We start from the raw sequence: 18,590 nt of genomic DNA, 5'->3' as shown, positions 1-18,590 counted from the left end.
ATCTAGCTGGATTGTGTACAATAATCAACTCGGAGAGATATGGAAGTGCAAGGTTGTTTAGAGCTTTGTACACAAATAGCAGAATTTTTAATTGAATGCGATAATTAAATGGTAACCAGTGCAATTAACGCAAAATAGGCATGATGTGATTCCTTCTGTGACTGCCTGTGAGCAAATGAGCAGCCGCATTTTGGACGTTTTGGAAGTTGCAGATGATGAATAGATGAGACAGGCAGTCCATAATATAGCGAGTTACAATAGTCAAGTCGCGAAGAAATTAAAGCATGAATTACAATCTCCAAACTCTTCCTGCTTAGGAAGGGTTTAAGTTTTGCTAATCTTTGCAGATGGTAAAAGCTAGCACTCACAGTAGAATGAATTTGTTTATTCAGCTTTAGGTCGCTGTCCAGTATGAAGCCCAGATCCTTGACCTCAGCAGAACAATATGGGAGAGCCCAGATCAACGGTGCTCAGATCAGTTTTCTCGTTAGCCCTAAACAGAACAATTTGAGTTTTATCGTCATTCAAATGCAGAAAATGATTGGTAGGCCATGTTTTCAATTCTTGGAGACAGGCTGTTAGTTGATATAAAGCAGTCTTGTCATTGCGCTTAAATGGCATGTAAAGCTGGGTATCATCGACTTAGCAATGATATGACGCATCGAATCTCCTAAAGATTGAACCAATGGGTAACATGTACAGCGAGAACAATAATGGCGCCAAAGTTGATCCTTGAGGAACACCACATGAAGAAAATGCAACAGAAGAGGAATATTGCCCAATACTGACTGAAAATCTTCTGTTAGACAAAAAGGACCGAACTTGTCATTGCGCTTAAATGGCATGTAAAGCTGGGTATCATCGACTTAGCAATGATATGACGCATCGAATCTCCTAAAGATTGAACCAATGGGTAACATGTACAGCGAGAACAATAATGGCGCCAAAGTTGATCCTTGAGGAACACCACATGAAGAAAATGCTACAGAAGAGGAATATTGCCCAATACTGACTGAAAATCTTCTGTTAGACAAAAAGAACCGAAACCAGTCAAGTACAGTGCCTCTAATACCAATGCAGTGCTCCAAGCGAGATAGCAGATTCAAAATACCATGGTCAACAAAATCAAACGCTGAACTGAGATCTAAAAGCACTAAGGCCATAGTATTACCAGAATCATTAGATGTTAAAATGTCATTAAAAACCTTCAGAAGGGCAGACTCTGTCCTGTGTAAGCTTTTAAAACCAGACTGAAAAATATCGGAGATACAGTTAGTACTCAAATACCTTTGTAATTGCATAAGTACTATTGTTTCTAAAATTGTAGATAAAAATGGCAAATTTGAGATCGGTCTAAAGTTTGAGTAAACTGCAGTATCTAGTGAGGGCTTCTTACAAATTGGTGTCACAGAAGCTACTTTAGCGTCTTTAGACAGTTGCTAATGATAATCACTAGGTCTAAACCAATGGTATCAAAGATTTGTTTAACAAATCGTGATGGAATAACATCAAAGGGGGAAAAGGTGGATTTTAATTTTAAGGTGATTTCTCTGCATGTCTGTATAGAAACAATTTCAAATTCACTCCATTGAGTAGTGGATAAAACGGGGTTTGCCATAATAGCTAACTGAGCCTTAGCATTATTAACTTTGCCTACAAAATGCGTAAGAATTTTCACATAGTAAAGGTGAGATCTCTGGAAAAATCTGCACTGAGGGGTTTAAAACAGAATCGATTGTTGAGAAAAGTGTTCCAGAGAAATGTAAGTTTTTGGCAATACTTTCTGATAAATATTTTGCCTTTGCAGCCTTAGCACCCTTTTGAAATTTGTGCACGGAGTCTTTCAGCATTTCGTATGACACTTGAAGCCCATCTTTCTTCCACCTACGTTCGTATTGCCGACATTGCTGTCTGAGCTCCCGAATGTCACTATTTATCCATGGCTGGGTCTTGCATTTTAAATTAATACGCTTGCGAGGTGCAATAAGGTCTAAATTATTGGAGCACCTATTATTAAAAATCTGTTCATCAGCACTCGAATGTGAAGTGATAGGATCTAAAATAAAAGGTTGAAAAAATATAAACAAAAAACAAAACAGGATACTGGATATTGAATAATATTCTTAAGCAGTAAAAACCTTAATGTTGTCTTTTCGTTGGTTGTATAGTCAGCTGCTTTGTCCCTACCTTAATGGGTATTTCTCTTCAGAGTAGCACCAAATTAAATTTCCTTTCTGAGTAGCAACATGATACATATGTAGCCACAAAGCAGGAAATTCAGAACAGGCTTCCTGCCCATACACTGAATGATCCGAGTTAAATGGATCTGGTGAAAAGACTGTATAATGTTTCATGTTTAGTGGTGCATATTAGGCCACATGAAATATTCTGTACCTAAGATCATTCAGCTTATTGAGGAGAGGTGTGCAATTGTTTTTCTACGCAATCAGACATATAATTTTCACCAGCAGATAAAACAGACACAAATACTAAAGAATCACAGAAGGGATAGTTTCAATTACATGCAATTAGTTGAACTTAAGAATGCTTTTTGGACCCACTACATAAATATATCTGTATGTGTAATTTCATAATTCTAGTTGAAATATGGTTAAAGTCTACATTCTTCAGTACATTCACTGAAAAGATTTTTACCGTAAACTCAAATACAAAGTCATTTCTCTTATAATGTAATTTCAGCTGAAATGTGTATGTAATGTATTTGTGATTTCACTTTTGTAATTTAGCACATTTTAAATTGACTGTAGATGTAATGTTGAATAACACATTACAGTTCAAATAATAATCTTTACATGTTCATTAGTATGTTATTCAGAACACTGAAATAAGTGAAATGTGTACTTTAAAGCACATATTTTAAAATACAATTTAAAGTGTACCTGAAAGTAAATATTTTATTGATACTGACATCAATCCGATTATGAAGTACACATTTTAAAGTGTGTACACTAAAGTGGCCTTTTATTTCATTAATATTATATTATATGTACATTTTTCAGTTTTTTTAAAATAGACTTTTAAGACTTAGTAAACTACAACATTTATTACATTTATAGGCACACTTACTTTTCTCAAGAGAACCCAGCATTCAAAGGACTGAATAATTAACCATCCAAACTTCCCCTGATATGTAGGGCATTGTTACCCAGAACATCCAATCAACCAAACAGGAACACGTTGTGCACTGAAACACCTTTGAAACATCTTTGCAGCCGCTAGCAGACACCTAGCATTGGCAACAAGTTTTATAAAGCTATGTATTTTATTTACGGTGTAAAATTCTTGTTAATAAATATGATTACTCTCTGCATTTTTTTTTCTAGAAAGGATAGGGGAAACACGAAAACCTAGATGCTGAATGTAAGGAGACCCTGATGTCAAAGCACTTAATAAGGTTCTCCAGTTTCTTTCTGCAGGCCCAGTTCATCCAATTAGAAGTAACCTGAGAGCTAGTTTAGGAACAGGTTGAACATGACAAACAAACTTGATTACAGAAGAGTAAAGACATCCTTTAAAAACCAACTGTTCTAAAACGTTGTTACCCAGAACATCCAATCAACCAAACAGGAACACGTTGTGCACTGAAACACCTTTGAAACATCTTTGCAGCCGCTAGTAGACACCTAGCATTGGCAACAAGTTTTATAAAGCTATGTATTTTATTTACGGTGTAAAATTCTTGTTAATAAATATGATTACTCTCTGCATTTTTTTTTTCTAGAAAGGATAGGGGAAACACGAAAACCTAGATGCTGAATGTAAGGAGACCCTGATGTCAAAGCACTTAATAAGGTTCTCCAGTTTCTTTCTGCAGGCCCAGTTCATCCAATTAGAAGTAACCTGAGAGCTAGTTTAGGAACAGGTTGAACATGACAAACAAACTTGATTACAGAAGAGTAAAGACATCCTTTAAAAACCAACTGTTCTAAAACTCTCTATATAAGAAGTTATTGTTTATCCTAGGTGGTAAGTAAGGGTTATCACTGGTTCAATTGTCCCAGCATGCTCACCATCATCTGTCTACAGGAGATTACAGCTAAGCCCTGATAGTCATTAGTCTGTGGATCAAGGGCTTCAGAGTTCAGACTCCCAATCTACATATTTCACTAAAGCAATACCTCGAGGTTTGCATAACAGTGATTTTACCATAGTTAAGTATGTTTTAGTTATTCTGCATCATGTTATGCCTTAGAACACCCCTTAAAAAATTCCTGTTGTGCCTTATCACTTTTATAAAATAGCAGCAAAATCAATATGATAATGACTTTTTAATGTAATTTATTAATAATAATCAGAATGATTCTTCTACAACGTTATATAGCTCATTAGGTTAACTTAAGGGTGTATTATGCTGGCACGCAATCCAGCAAGTAAACAGAGATATTATTATATGGTGTATTAATATATAAAGTTGTACATTTTACAGCAGCTATTAAAATGGTTCATTTAATCAGAATGTATCGTTGGATCTATGCATGTCCTATTCAACAATACACTCACAATTGACCTTATTGAGGGTAGATTGAGGACATATTACTAACGTGACATTGTTTTGTTGAAATCTCCATATGTTGTGAATAAAAAGCGAGAACGCATTAAAGCTGTAGGTGGGTGCGCACGCGCGCACAGCCGCTGCATGGTGTTTAATATCTGAAAAGCAGAGATAAACAACAATGGGCTTTCAGAGGACACTGGTGTTAGATAATCGGTTTTATTCCCGAGAGTATTGTTTCACGCAACCTTTTTTTCCCCAGGCGCTTGTGTTAGGGATTCAGGGTGATCTTTATGAGACAGGCAGATTATTCATGTCTGACTAGAAGTGTTTAGAAAGAGACACATGAAGAGCTCATGACAACATTTACCGGCAATAAACGTACTTTCTGGATGGGACGAGGAATTTATCAACTTTTTAATCTTGGTTCATACACCTTCCTAAATGAAAATATATTTTATTAATCTTAGGACAGACGAGTAAAAACGTTTACAGTGTTCTATTAGGATGACAGAATCCTTGACATTTTAAGCAGGTAAGTGGTGAAACTTTTGATTTTATTGTCTGAAATGCTTTGTGATGCCAGAGAGAAAATTTTGTGGTAAATGTTATTTAATGTTGTAGATGTGTTTTATTAAGTTAGCCTACATGGGCTACTAACAACAACAACAACAAAACACTTCATGATACACTGTACAAATGTTTTATCTGGTAAATGGGTTTCATTTGAAGATTTTATTTTAAAGGTTGCACAAACTAAATCATTTAAAATTAAGAGGTGGGCCAGCCATTCACACGAATGTTTGAAATAATAAGGCATAATATGGCGGCGGTAGTCACCTAACGTTTAAGAGCCAATCACATTTTTGATAGAACAATGGAAGTTCCAATGTACTGTTAAATGAGCCAAATACCTTTTTAATAGAGACACTTTCTGTTTGATGTCTCTTAAATTGAGAAATACCAGCGAATGAGCTCAATTTATTTTGCCATGGTTTCAGATTTTCCCCTTATTTTAAAACTTTATTTAACCTCAACATTATTAGATGAATAGAATGTGTACTTACATAGGAACAGCTGAATGAACGAACTAAAGTCATTTCTAAGGGTCAGATCACATCCCTCACTATTTAAAAACACAGGCAGAAATACTGTAGCTCCTCCTTAAAAACTGTCCGTTTTCACTTTTTATAGTGTACAGCAGGGGTGTCCAACCCTGCTCCTGGAGAGCTACCATCCTTCAGCTCCAACCCTAATCAAACACACCTGAACCAGCTAATCAAGGTGTTCAGGGTTGCTTGATAATTACAGACAGAGACAGGTGTGCTGGAGCAGGGTTGGAACTAAAGTCTGCGGGAAGGTAGCTCTCCAGTAGCTCATCAAAGTACTATGGTATTACCATCTGATATAATCACTGTGTTAAAGTACTATCATTATTTCTTATGTAGAATTCTTGATGTTTTTATATAACTAGTAAATGTTTTTGTGGAAAGATGTTTTTATGTTGTCTACAAAAAAATTGAATCATAGGTATCTAAAGAAAATTGGTGTAGGATTTTCTTTAAAACAATTTTCAATCAAAAATTGCTAGTAAATTGAAACATGACATGTATTTCTGGGTTGCTTGATAATTACAGACAGAGACAGGTGTGCTGGAGCAGGGTTGGAACTAAAGTCTGCAGGAAGGTAGCTCTCCAGTAGCTCATCAAAGTACTATGGTATTACCATCTGATATAATCACTGTGTTAAAGTACTATCATTATTTCTTATGTAGAATTCTTGATGTTTTTATATAACTAGTAAATGTTTTTGTGGAAAGATGTTTTTATGTTGTCTACAAAAAAATTGAATCATAGGTATCTAAAGAAAATTGGTGTAGGATTTTCTTTAAAACAATTTTCAATCAAAAATTGCTAGTAAATTGAAACAAGACATGTATTTCTATTCACAGTTCTCTGCCAGCTCCAGTGCTCTGCTACCTGCTACTTACTACATTCAAATCATTGACATCCCCAAATGCCACCATGCCCATCATTAGCAATACCAACCATGATTTTAGCAATCTCTCAGTCAGCACAGACGACAGCAGCCTTGACCTGTTTTTCTCAGAAATTCCAGAGACCGAAACCATCAAAGGTGTATACTTTCAACGTGCCCAGCGACTACACAACATCCCGGCCTTCAGAGATGTTGACCACAGTAAACTAGCCCTCATCAATGTTGGAGGAGATTGCTACACGTTTCCTTGGAGCACACTGGAGGAATTCCCACTCACTCGTTTGGGACAGCTGTGTCACTGCAGCAGCCCAGATGATATCGCCCAGCTTTGTGATGATTACGATGAGGCCCGGCGAGAGTTCTTTTTTGACCGCAGCTCGATGGCCTTCCGGGTCATCTTAAACTTCCTGGCTGCAGGTAAACTGAGACTGCTGCGGCAGGTGTGTGCTGTGTCACTGTCTGACGAACTCAACTATTGGGGCATCGACCCTGTTCACATGGAACGCTGCTGTCGGCGCAAGTTGTTGTCCCGTGTGGAGGAAGTAGGAGAAAAGAAAATGAAGGAGGAAGAGAGGAGGCAGAAAAGGCAAGCCATACAGAAGCCTCTAGCACAAGAGAAGGGTTACATCTGGTTCATGAGCCAGCTGCAAGAAATAGTGGAAAACCCTCATTCTGGCTGGCTTGGGAAAATCTTTGCATGTTTCTCAGTGGTCATGATTGCTGTGACAGTTATCAGCTTGTGTATCAGCACCATGCCTGATCACGATAACGGGGTTAGTGCACAATCACTATTTTTATATATACTGTCTTCGGAGGGCATATATTCTGAGGGTCTTCTGTCTTCTATAGTATACCATGATATATATTCTACACCCTTTAAAAATAAAGGTTGATGCCATAAAAGAACCATTTTGGGTTCTCTAGTCTAAAGAACCTTTTGGTGAACAGTTCTAAAAAGAACAATCTCTTCCTATTGTGAAGAACATAACTTAAAGAACCACTTTCCACTATAAAGAACCTTTTGTGCAATGGAAAGCTTAGGTTTCATGGATGTTAAAAGTTCTTCATGGAACCATAGATGCCATCAAAAACCTTTATTTTTCAGAGTGTACACCAAATGTCAGAAGAATGTAAAAATATAAGGAATTAATGGGGTCACAATCACTTTTTTGTATTTCTTCTCACCACTATTCAGCTTTGCATGAACATTACATTTAATACTTTTATGTATTTGTGTGTGGAATGTTATGTTTTCAGGTTATTCATCCTCGTGACGTACAGTAAAGCTGATAATTTGATAATTTAAGAATGAACAATTTTTGCAGTAGTTTCAACAAAAGGACTATGTTCCAAATAACATGATACCATACTTTTCATATATTGATTATTATATATATATATATATATAGTATATTGTCACGCTACGGTGGAATGAAACGCACAAGGAAGATGATGAGCAATGCAAACAGTCTTTAATAAATCGACACAAGGGTAAATCCAGGACAGAACAGGCAAGAAACACACATATGGACTTGGTAGACCGGACAAATACAGACTGCACAGACTAGGGCTTAAATACATGGGATGACAAGGACAATTAACAAGACACCTGAACCAAATGACACAATCAAATATGAGGGAAAACTAGGTCATGGAGCACATGAGGGATGAAAACACAACAAAAACAGTCCAAGGGTGTGACAGATCTTCATGACTTCACGGCGCAGAAACAACAAAGGGAGGGAAGGAGGAGGACTTAGGAGGAGGACAAAGGAGTGGATGTGGGATGGTGACAGGGGATGGCAAAGGGCTGGCAGACAAATATTGGAGGAGGTTCAGGCAGAGGACGGACACCCGGGAGGAGGACAACAAACAGAGTCCAGGGTGGAGACGATGGAGGGAGGAGGGAGGAGCCAGGGCAGATCAGACGGAGGGAGGAGTCATTTTGGAGGCAGAAGGGACCAGGGCAGATCAGATGGAGGGAGGAGCCAGGGAAAAGACAGGAGGGAGCAGGAGGAGGCAGGCGGGACCCAGGCCACAGCCATGATGGTGGCCCACAGTGGAGCCGACGGAGGGACGAGCCATGGTGGAGGAAGGGCTGACGGCTCCAGGGGGCTGACCGACGGCGGCGGAGCATGTGGTGGTGGAGCCCGAGGCGGAGACAGAGAGCCGAAGAGCCAGGGTGACGCTGAGGATCCGGAGGGCCAAGGCGGAGCAGATGGCTCCAGCGACTGAGGCGGAGGCAGGGATCCGGAAGGCCACAGTGGAGCCGGAGCAACAGAGGACCAAGGTGGAGCCGGAGGGAAGGAGGAGCCTGACAGAGCCGGAGGGACAAGGTGTAGCCGGAGGAGTGGAGTCCCGAGGTGGCGGATGGTCGACGACATACCAAGGCGGAGCCGGAGGGACGAGGGGGCCCAGCGGAGCTGGTGGACTGATGGGCCACGGCGGAGAGGAGGGAACTAGGAGCCATGGTGGAGCCGCTGGGTTGAAGGGCCGAGGCGGAGTCCGGGACTCAGAGGCTGGAGGCAGAGACAAGGGTTCCTCCAGCCACAATGCCGATGGAGACTGGCAGACCTGCGGCGATCCCACCGCACAGATGGTGGGCTGAGGGTGTGCTGAAGGGCTGCCAGGAAACAGCGGAGGTGATGGTGAGGACTGATACAGAGGAGGTGGGAGAGGGAGGCTGGGCGGCTGCGCACACACACCACATCGCGACAGGGGAACGACCTCCATGGTTGTTTCAGGACAGATAGACAGTTCGGGATGTGCAGACAGTTCAGGGCAGACAGACCGTTCAGACGAAGGCAGTAGAAGAGCTGGCATGTCTGCATATATATCCGAATTTAAATCCACTGAGCTCGGCTTACCCTCAGCCATGGTGCAGTGGGCAGAGCTTCCCTCCGTGCTCTCGCTGTCCATAGCACTCTCCCCCATGGTGAGCACTGTAGCCGGCTCTCGCACCTAGTCTGACGTCACAGGCTCTGGCCTCCGGGGTGATCCTCAGCTCTGTCGCTCTCTCTGGCGATGGCTCGTCGGTCGTGGCGGGCTCTGGCTCTCCGTCAGCGGTGGGTTCAGGCTCTTGCTTCGCGCAGCGGGGTGATGGTGGGCTGGGCTCTGGGTCTGGCTGTGTTCTGGATTGGGGGTTGACGCTCCGATGTCTGGGGGGGGATCGATGGTGTGGTGAAGATTCACCCCGATCCAGAACAGAGACTTCAGTGTTTCATTGTCAAATGGGCAGGACGCGGAGGAAACACTGAAGTCCCTGGCAAAGTCGAGCAGGTCATGGTTAGCATGGGCAATAGAGATGAGTTGGGAGGCGTAATAAACCATGACAAAAAACAAAAACGGAAAAAATAAACGGGGAAAACACATCGGGGACTTCTCTATTTCTAGGTCCGGGCTTCTGTCACGCTATGGTGGAATGAAACGCACAAGGAAGATGATGAGCACTTTGGATAAGGAGTCAGATGACGATCTACCACCTTGGCATTTTTCCCTGCCTGGAAAAGCACCTTTCTGGCTCTTTCTCATTTGAGTGTGCACCACTGGACAAAGAAGAAGCAGAATCACCGAAAAATTGTGAAAAACTGGGGCCCCTGTCAGAGACCACATCTTTGGGAAGGCCATGAATCTTAAAGACATGATAGTCTACAACCTTACCAGTTTTTTTGCTGAGGGCAATTTGGGAAAGGAAATGAAATGAGCCACCTTTGAAAAATTGTTCATAACTGTCAAAACCATGGAATTGTCCATGGAGGAAGGGAGGCCAGTGCCAAAGTCCAGGACAATATGGGACCAGGGGTGGGCAGACCAAGAAAGGCTCTACTGCCCCTTCCAGCTGTCGCTACTCATCCAAAACCAGCCTAACTGCGAGCAGCTCCTGGTTACCGACATCATAATTTTGATCTGCTAAGCTCAGGTGGTGAGAGAGGAATGCCCATAGGTGCACCATCCCATGATGAGGGGATAATAAAGAAAGGACCGCCCCAACTCTGACCTCTGAAGCATCAACCTCCATAATGAACTGCAGATCAGGGTCTTTCTCCTTTGGGACTGGAACAGACAAGACAAGTGTAGATGTGAAACATTTTCATAAAAATCCCCATGTTTCTGCTATGATCACCTAAAAGGTACTTGAGTGTAGTGTAGGCTAGAACAGTTAAGGGGCAGTGGTCTGACTATAATGCCTAATGATACAGCAATAAAAAATGGCAAACACTAAGAACCGCTGCAGTGCTCTATGAGAGTCAGGGACTGGCCACTCTGAGACAGCCCTCACATTTGTCAGCTTGAAATATGCACTTCTCCACTTTGACATAAAGTTGATTTTCAAGTAGCCTCTGCAGCACCTGTCAGGCATGTTGAGTGTGGGCCTGCAAAGATGGGGAATCAATGTACACAAAGACAAATCAATTATGTCTCTGAGCACATCATTTATCAGGGCCTGGACAGCCGGGGTGTTCGTAAGCCCGAAGGGCATCACCTGAGTGCACAGTAGGGGTGTTAAAGGCCATCTTCCACTCATCCACTTCCCTTATCCAAACCAAATGTTAGTGATGTTACCTGTGACACTGAAGCTTCGAGGCACATGTTGAGAGTGCTGCAGCGATCTTCAGCGAAGACCCGTATCAGGGCATGTATTAGTTTTACAGAGTCATGTGAATGACAATCACATGCACAGTTTGCTCTGTGTATTGGAATGTTCGAACCCCCAGATTTACTCAGATTTATTAGATTACATTTTTTAATTCCTAGTCTGCATGAACAGCTTTGGAAACAGGACCAGGTGGATTTTGCCATGACACATTGAAAGTGTAGGTTGCTGCATGTCAGCTCCACCAGGCCAACAAACAATGTTGGCAGGTCATGGATGGCAATCTCACTCTGAATATCAGAATTGTGCCCCTCCCTGAAAACATAGAGTTGCTTCATTTCAAGCCAGCGACTGGGTGTTTTAAACACCTTGATAATTTCCTGAAGAAACAGCTTGAATGTGGCACAGTAAGGTGCTTGCAGGAAGAGGAGGGGAGCCAGGAGGGCAAGGTGGCAAGAGTCTGGAGAGTGGTGATGGGGAAGAAGGGATCCAGCAGCCAGAACAGATCAGGGAGCTGGGGAGCCAAAAATAAATAAATTAATAAATAATAATCATGTTTTTTATAAAAAAATATGATAACTGGAAGCCATTCAGTGTCAAAGGTGCATATCCAAAGCTTAATTGAACTGTTGAAAGGGATTTAGAGTTCTGAAAATTACAGATTATTAACACCAGTGGTTCTCAGCTCTGGTCCTGGACACCCACCGCTCTGCATATTTAGTATGTCTCACTTATCTGACACACTCAATTCATTGAGCTCTCTCCTGATGATCTGAATCAGTTGTGTTAAATGAGGAAGACATACAGAATGGGCAGAGCAGTGGGTCCCCAGGGCCAGAATTCAAAGGATTAAAGGTGCACTAATTTTTCTCTCAATAAAGTTTTAATTTAAATAACTAAAAAGGTACAAAATGATTAGTACACTTAAAATAGACTTACAATAGCCTTATAAAAGCTGTATTATTAAAAATGTATCAATTGAAATAATATTAACCAACCAAATTTCTAAAATCAATTTTTACCTTTATGGTGTACTGACAACCACCTTTAAAACCCAGGTGGTAAAGAGAATAAGCTGAGGTAAATACAAATATATACTGTAGTAGGTGCACAGTATTATCATGAAAATACAAAATGCTATCATGTTAACACATACTTTATGGCACAACAATAAAGTAATTAAAATTAATTTAACAACAAATGTACATAACTAATAAGAAAAAAATATATAAGAAGAAATGAAAAACCATCAAATGTGAGCTGTCACACAGAGAACTCTGGAAATGTCATCAAGCTGCCTCATTAGGACTGACAGTGTGAGATGTCCCATGACCAGCCAAATACTACACACTTTATCTCAGTAACTGCACCCCCACCCCGCTTTCAATTTTGAATCTGTGTTTCATTACATATTTCCTTTAATAAAGCAAAAATGTCAATGTCAATAGTTAAATTGTCTTTTTTTTTTATACAGATTTTGCAGACCATGCTTTAGTAAGTGATGTTAAATCTAAACATTCACCCGATTTCTCCTGATTTTTCTTTTACAGGGTGAATGCTCAGAAAAATGTCGCAACATATTCATAGTGGAAACGGTGTGCGTGGCCTGGTTCTCCATGGAGTTTTTGTTGCGCTTCCTGCAGGCTCAAAGCAAACTGCAATTTGTTCGAAATCCACTTAATATAATAGATGTCATAGCCATTCTACCATACTACATTTCTTTGGTTGTCGATAGCGAAGATGAATCTGAAGAAGCCGAGCTTAATGGTAGCGCTGGTCGTGGATATTTAGATAAGCTGGGTTTAATTCTGCGAGTCATGCGTGCCCTGCGAATCCTGTATGTGATGCGACTGGCACGACACTCACTGGGCCTTCAGACCCTGGGTCTTACAATACAACGGAGTATGCGAGAATTTGGACTCCTGCTTCTCTTCCTCTGCGTGGCTGTAGCTCTATTCTCACCTCTCGTACATTTGGCAGAGAAAGAATTCACAAAGAACAAGCCCACTGGGCCCCACAGCTTTAGCAGCATTCCTGCTTCCTATTGGTGGGCTATCATATCCATGACGACAGTTGGCTACGGTGACATGGTACCACACAGTATACCTGGCCAGGTTGTTGCCTTTAGCAGCATACTGAGTGGTATTCTTATCATGGCTTTTCCAGCTACATCTATCTTCCATGTTTTTTCTCGTTCATACCACGAGCTGAAGTGTGAACATGAAATGATTTGTAAAGAAGAGCGAGCGGCCACCTTGGATGCTAAAGAGGACGCCCAGAGAGTGCTGGAGAGACACTCTTTTTCTTGAGCCAGCAATAAGAGTAATAGTCAAAGCAAGGGCAATGGCACAACTGCCAGTCAGCCAACATGCTGCAATAACATCTGATCTATTGTTTGCATATCTCTTCATACTTTGTTGGATTTATTATTTTCTACATGTGATTTTTAAATCTGTTGGAATGTGATTTCTGTTACAAATCAATAAAATAATTATCTGTACCATTAAAATTACTGAGGTTTTGCATATGATGTGTTCATTTGCCCTTAAACATAAAACCGTGTCTGTGTTTGTGAATATTGTTCCATTTTATACATTTATATTGTGATTGAAATTATTCATTCAGGCCACACCACATTACCATGAATGATAAGTCGCAGCCTTTTAATTGCAGTTACCTTCAACATTTTGGTATTTGTGGTTTACATAATTTATGAATCCATATTTCTGAAAACACAAGCTCAAGCAGCTCAAGAATCTGGTAAGCAAAATAATTGGTACCTATTATATGCAATATTTCTTTTGGAAAAAAAAACATAATAAAGGTTTATATCTACTTCAAGGATTCAAATTAACATCTTTTTAGGCATACTTAAAGTCACTGGTACAATATGTAATGAAAGAAAAAAGAAAAAAACTACAGTGTGGTTCCAAGAATGTGAATATTTTTTGCATGTAGTAGTAAATAACAATGCTTTCGAACATTAAAGGGAATTAAAAAATATATTTTCGAGAATATTCAAATGACATTAGAGCACACGAGTATGTTTAGACTTTTCTTTAATTGTACAATGAAGAATGTTGCTTTGTTAAGCCAAATAATAACATGTCAAATAATAACTTGCATACTTGTCATTACTCTCATGTTTGTTATCATCAGTGACAGCTGGCCAATAGAGGGCGATAGGGAGCCGCCCTCGCCGAGCCACACACAAATTAATAATTATAGGCCCATTTATAATTAAAAAAGGATGAAAAAAGTTGATGTTTGCTTCATGATATATGATATGATATGACATCATCTGTGCAAATATATGCTTTCCCTTTATGTCCCCCTTTAGTGTCTGTTGACATCTCCTGTGCTTGACTTGTATACATAAACAAATATTCTATGTATCTTTGCTGTTGCACCGTATACAGAAATTGTGACTTATTCTTTTCTTTTTTTTACCTTGAAAAAAAAGCTTTGATTTGTGAGAATCATTCTTAAACTTTATCCGAACTATTAACAATTATCTTTATTTAAAATGTTTCTCAAGTGTTTTTTCTTAAACTTTTACTTTATCTCTTTAGCATTAAATAAAGTAATGTTTGCTAAAACTGTTGTAGCACAGCCATACGTTGAAAACTTTCCACCAGCCGCCACTGATTATCATGTGGCTTGAAATTATTATTATTTTTCAACATCACTGACCCTTTTTGACTTAAATAATAGCTGAACCTGCTAATGATAATTAGACTACCTCCAGCAGGCTGCTGACTACTTTTGATTTCCTCACTGTTGACACATTGCGGTTTTTTACATTTCTTTATTTATTTTTGGTCTATTGTGTGACACAAAACTCACAAATGTCACTAAGGTAATGACAATTTACATCCATACAGGTATATTCAAAACAGCATCATAAAACGGTATCAAAATATGGGGACTCTGCCCCCCCCCCCCCCCCCCCCCCCCCACACACACACACACAGATTAACAGATTTGAGTTTTGTTTACCTTTGATAACCATAGTACAATACCCTGAGATGGTAATGTTTTTATTGTAACCATGGTGTTGTCCTCAGTCGCATATGACAAAAATAATTATGGCCAACCCCTGGAGAGAGACACTGTATTTTTAACATGTTCGTACACGTACTGTAGCATTACTAGCCAGTACAATTTATTCTACTTTTAAGATCTCTTAGCATGACCTCATTATATTTGATTATTATACTAATGTGTTGGAAAATCATATGTTAGTATCTAAGTCAGTGACTGGCTTTGTGTAATTCAGATGATCTTCACTAATGTTTGTGGCATATATCATAGTAGACAATGTTGTTTCCTACTTATCTCTGATGTGGAAGGGGGTGGAACTAGTTATGCAAAAAAAAGGTTTGTCTCACTATGTACTTAACGTTCACCGTGCACGGTGCCATGTCATGGTAGTGCTTGATAATGCGTATGAAATTCTACAAACAGAGGAAATATGGTGGAAGTCTGTGAAAAACAAAGGTAAAGCACAGATGCTTCTGTTTTAATTTGTATATTAAATTATTAAGACATAACATATTTTTATGTAAGTTACTACCCACATTGTAGGAAATGTACCGTACAGTTAACAATTCAATTTGTAAAATCTTTTTAGAAGTGGCATACAGATTTAGATAAGTTGCAAAACATTAAATATAACTAATAAATCTAACTGAAGATTTTTGATGCTTTTATTAACTGTAGTACCTTATCATATATACCTTGTACAGCATCACTATGTGTATTAATGATAACAAAAGTTTATTTAGATGAATGTATCAATACACAACATGTCAAAAGATAGGTCAAACATTTCTTCTCTTTTTAGTCATGGCCAATCAAGTAGTGGATGCAGATCTCTTCGTTCGTTTTTTATATTCACCATTTTCCTGGTCCTGTTCCTGTGCTACTACATTGTCCACAATGAACTGTCAGAATCCTGGGCTGTAGCAGTTGGATTATTTCTTCCAGAGAAATTTATCACTAAAATGGTCAACGATTCTCTGAATACAGTGCCAACAGTGACTTCTGTGGAACCGTGGAAGCCTCCGGAACCATATTGTGTGGCATACCCACACAAGTATAATTTAATTTTGAATGAGCCAGAGAAGTGCCAGAGGGAAAACCCTTTTGTGGTATTAATGGTACCAGTACCTCCAAGCTATACAGCTGCTCGGGATGCCATTCGTTCAACTTGGGGATCAGAGAGGTTAGTTGGAGACAAGACCGTGAGCATATTATTTCTGTTGGGTCTCCCCACTTCAGAAGAACGAGAAACGCTTCAACAAAATTTGCTACAGGAAAGTGAGAAGTATCATGACCTCATACAAAGTGATTTCTGGGACAGTTACTTCAATCTCACCATTAAGACAATGGTAATGCTAGAATGGCTGACTGTTTACTGTCCGAATACCTCCTATGCAATGAAAGTTGACTCTGATGTGTTTCTCAATGTCAAAACCTTAGTCAATATGCTTCTGTCTGCACCAAAGCAGAACTATATGACTGGACTTGTGGCTAGGAATGCAGTGGTACTGAGAGATCCTCATTCTAAATGGTATCTTCCAACAACTGTTTACGAGCCCCCTTTTTATCCACCCTACGCTCTGGGCTTGGGATATGTTTTCACCCTAGACCTGCCAGAGAAACTTGTTAAGGCAGCCCAACTTGTCAAACCGGTTTACATAGAAGATGTATTTCTAGGTCAATGTATGACACATTTAGGAATTGCTCTCACCAATCCACCTGATGGAAGCCTATTCAATGTCTTCCCTGTAGAATACAACCGCTGCCGCTATTCAAAACTCATCGCAACAACGACACGAAGCTTGAGAGACCAAGTGGAGTTTTGGAAGGATTTACAGAGACCTGGTCCATATTGCTGACAACAAATAGTTAAATCTGTGTAACGGTCACATGACTTACATGTAACAAAGCTTGCAAATACATGGACAACCAAAAACAGGCAATAACAAAACCCGGGTTAATTATGTGTCTTCGGGTTCACACTGCACAATTTCAGCAACAACAATCCACAGTCCTACAATGTGAAACGTGTTTTGACTTAAAATGCATCAGCGACGACCTACAGCCAATGAGAGAGCACGATACAGGTCAAGGGAAAGTTTAGGGGGTGGAGTCAGTCATAGATCTGCAAAAAAACAATAGCATCCATGGCTTCTGCAAGCAACTATTCTCTCTTTCATATTCTTTTCTTATTTTTTTTATTTATTTTTCATGGCAATTGATCCCATCCAAAGTGCACACACACAGCAGTGAACACACACCCCGAGCAGTGGGCAGCCTTTTTTTTTTTTGCTGCAGCGCCCGGGGAGCAGTGTGGGGCTCAGTGCCTTGCTCAAGGGCACCTCAGTCATTGTCTTGAAGGTGGGAGAGAGCACTGTACGTTCACTCCCCCCATCTACAACCCCTGCCGGTATGAGACTCGAATCCACAACCTTTGGGTTACAGGTCTGACTCTCTAACCATTAGGCCACGACTTCCCATGAGGAGCTAAACATGGCATGTAGCATCAGACCAAATGCAACAATGAGTAATAAAAGCAATTTTAGGATGATTGTAATTGAAATGGCTGAAAAATCATAAATACAACCTCTAGTAATATGATTAAATGGCTTATCACTTTTGACCAACAGGTGGCGCTTTAATCAAATCCTTTTGGTGTGTTCTGTGTGAGGTGATATTGACGCACACAAAGTTTGTTGTCATTATGTCAAAGCTTTGCAGAGATAAAGCCTCAGAGTAATTTTGGCATCATGCCTTAAATTTGTAGTGGCACTGTACGAAAACGGTTTTGTCTATTGACACGAAATCCATAACTTTTTGTCAGCACAGTCTGAAGATGATTTGACTCGATTTTGGTGAAAATTGGACAAACGGTTGAGGAGGAGTTCGAATTTTATAGAATCGATTTTCAACATGAATCAAAATGGCGGACAGGAAGTTCAGCCAATTATGGCAAAATCAGTATCGATGTTCTCTGCATGATCCAAGGAATCTATCAATATCAGTCTCATTACAATGTAAGCAAAAGTTATTAGCATTTTCAGCAATTTCATTATAACAAGGTGGCACTGCCCCCAAACTTTTTGAGTACCATCAGGGCATGGTGTCGAAGACGCATACTGAGTTTCGTAACGACAAGTCAATGCGTTCATAAAATATTGCATATTATGACAAAATTCAAAATGGCTGACATGGGAAAATTGGATATGGTTTGACTCAGCATGCTCCACCGAATCTAAAGAGACCATTTTTGGCCAAACTATTCAGAAGTTATAAGCAAAAATAGTCATTTTTCATATCTCTTGACCACTAGGTGGCACTTTGCCAAAACACTGCATGTAGCCTCAAGTCATGCTTGTTATAACACACACTAAGTTTGGTGTCAATATGCCAAACCATTGCGGAGATATAGCCTCACATCCATTTCTGTGTGCTTTTCAT

General features: G+C 40.0%; 2 protein-coding genes across 4 annotated transcripts; both read left to right on the top strand.

Annotated features, from left to right (window-relative positions):
* The first annotated feature begins 4,668 nt into the window (after positions 1 to 4,668).
* Positions 4,669 to 13,597, top strand: kcng4b (potassium voltage-gated channel, subfamily G, member 4b). 3 transcript variants are annotated; one of them, XM_016245894.1, is made up of 3 exons: positions 4,669 to 5,048; positions 6,465 to 7,284; positions 12,656 to 13,597. In XM_016245894.1, the coding sequence occupies exons 2-3, from the start codon at positions 6,538 to 6,540 to the stop codon at positions 13,412 to 13,414; spliced, it is 1,506 nt and encodes a 501-aa protein (XP_016101380.1). In that variant the 5' UTR covers positions 4,669 to 5,048; positions 6,465 to 6,537; the 3' UTR covers positions 13,415 to 13,597. The 3 variants fall into 3 exon arrangements, with proteins under 3 accessions (XP_016101380.1, XP_016101378.1, XP_016101379.1); XM_016245892.1 differs by lacking the exon at positions 4,669 to 5,048 and adding an exon at positions 5,856 to 5,905; XM_016245893.1 differs by lacking the exon at positions 4,669 to 5,048 and adding an exon at positions 6,176 to 6,231.
* A 1,982-nt stretch (positions 13,598 to 15,579) lies between these two features.
* Positions 15,580 to 17,244, top strand: LOC107561416 (beta-1,3-galactosyltransferase 2). The gene is made up of 2 exons (XM_016245859.1): positions 15,580 to 15,605; positions 15,952 to 17,244. The coding sequence occupies exons 1-2, from the start codon at positions 15,580 to 15,582 to the stop codon at positions 17,006 to 17,008; spliced, it is 1,083 nt and encodes a 360-aa protein (XP_016101345.1). The 3' UTR covers positions 17,009 to 17,244.
* The last annotated feature ends 1,346 nt before the right edge of the window (positions 17,245 to 18,590 follow it).

Source organism: Sinocyclocheilus grahami, unplaced genomic scaffold (assembly GCF_001515645.1).
Source record: "Sinocyclocheilus grahami isolate Dianchi unplaced genomic scaffold, SAMN03320097.WGS_v1.1 scaffold772.1, whole genome shotgun sequence".
Classification (NCBI taxonomy): Eukaryota; Metazoa; Chordata; class Actinopteri; order Cypriniformes; family Cyprinidae; genus Sinocyclocheilus; species Sinocyclocheilus grahami.
The sequence above is the reverse complement of the archived record's forward strand: the minus strand, read 5'-3'. Positions and strand labels throughout refer to the sequence as shown.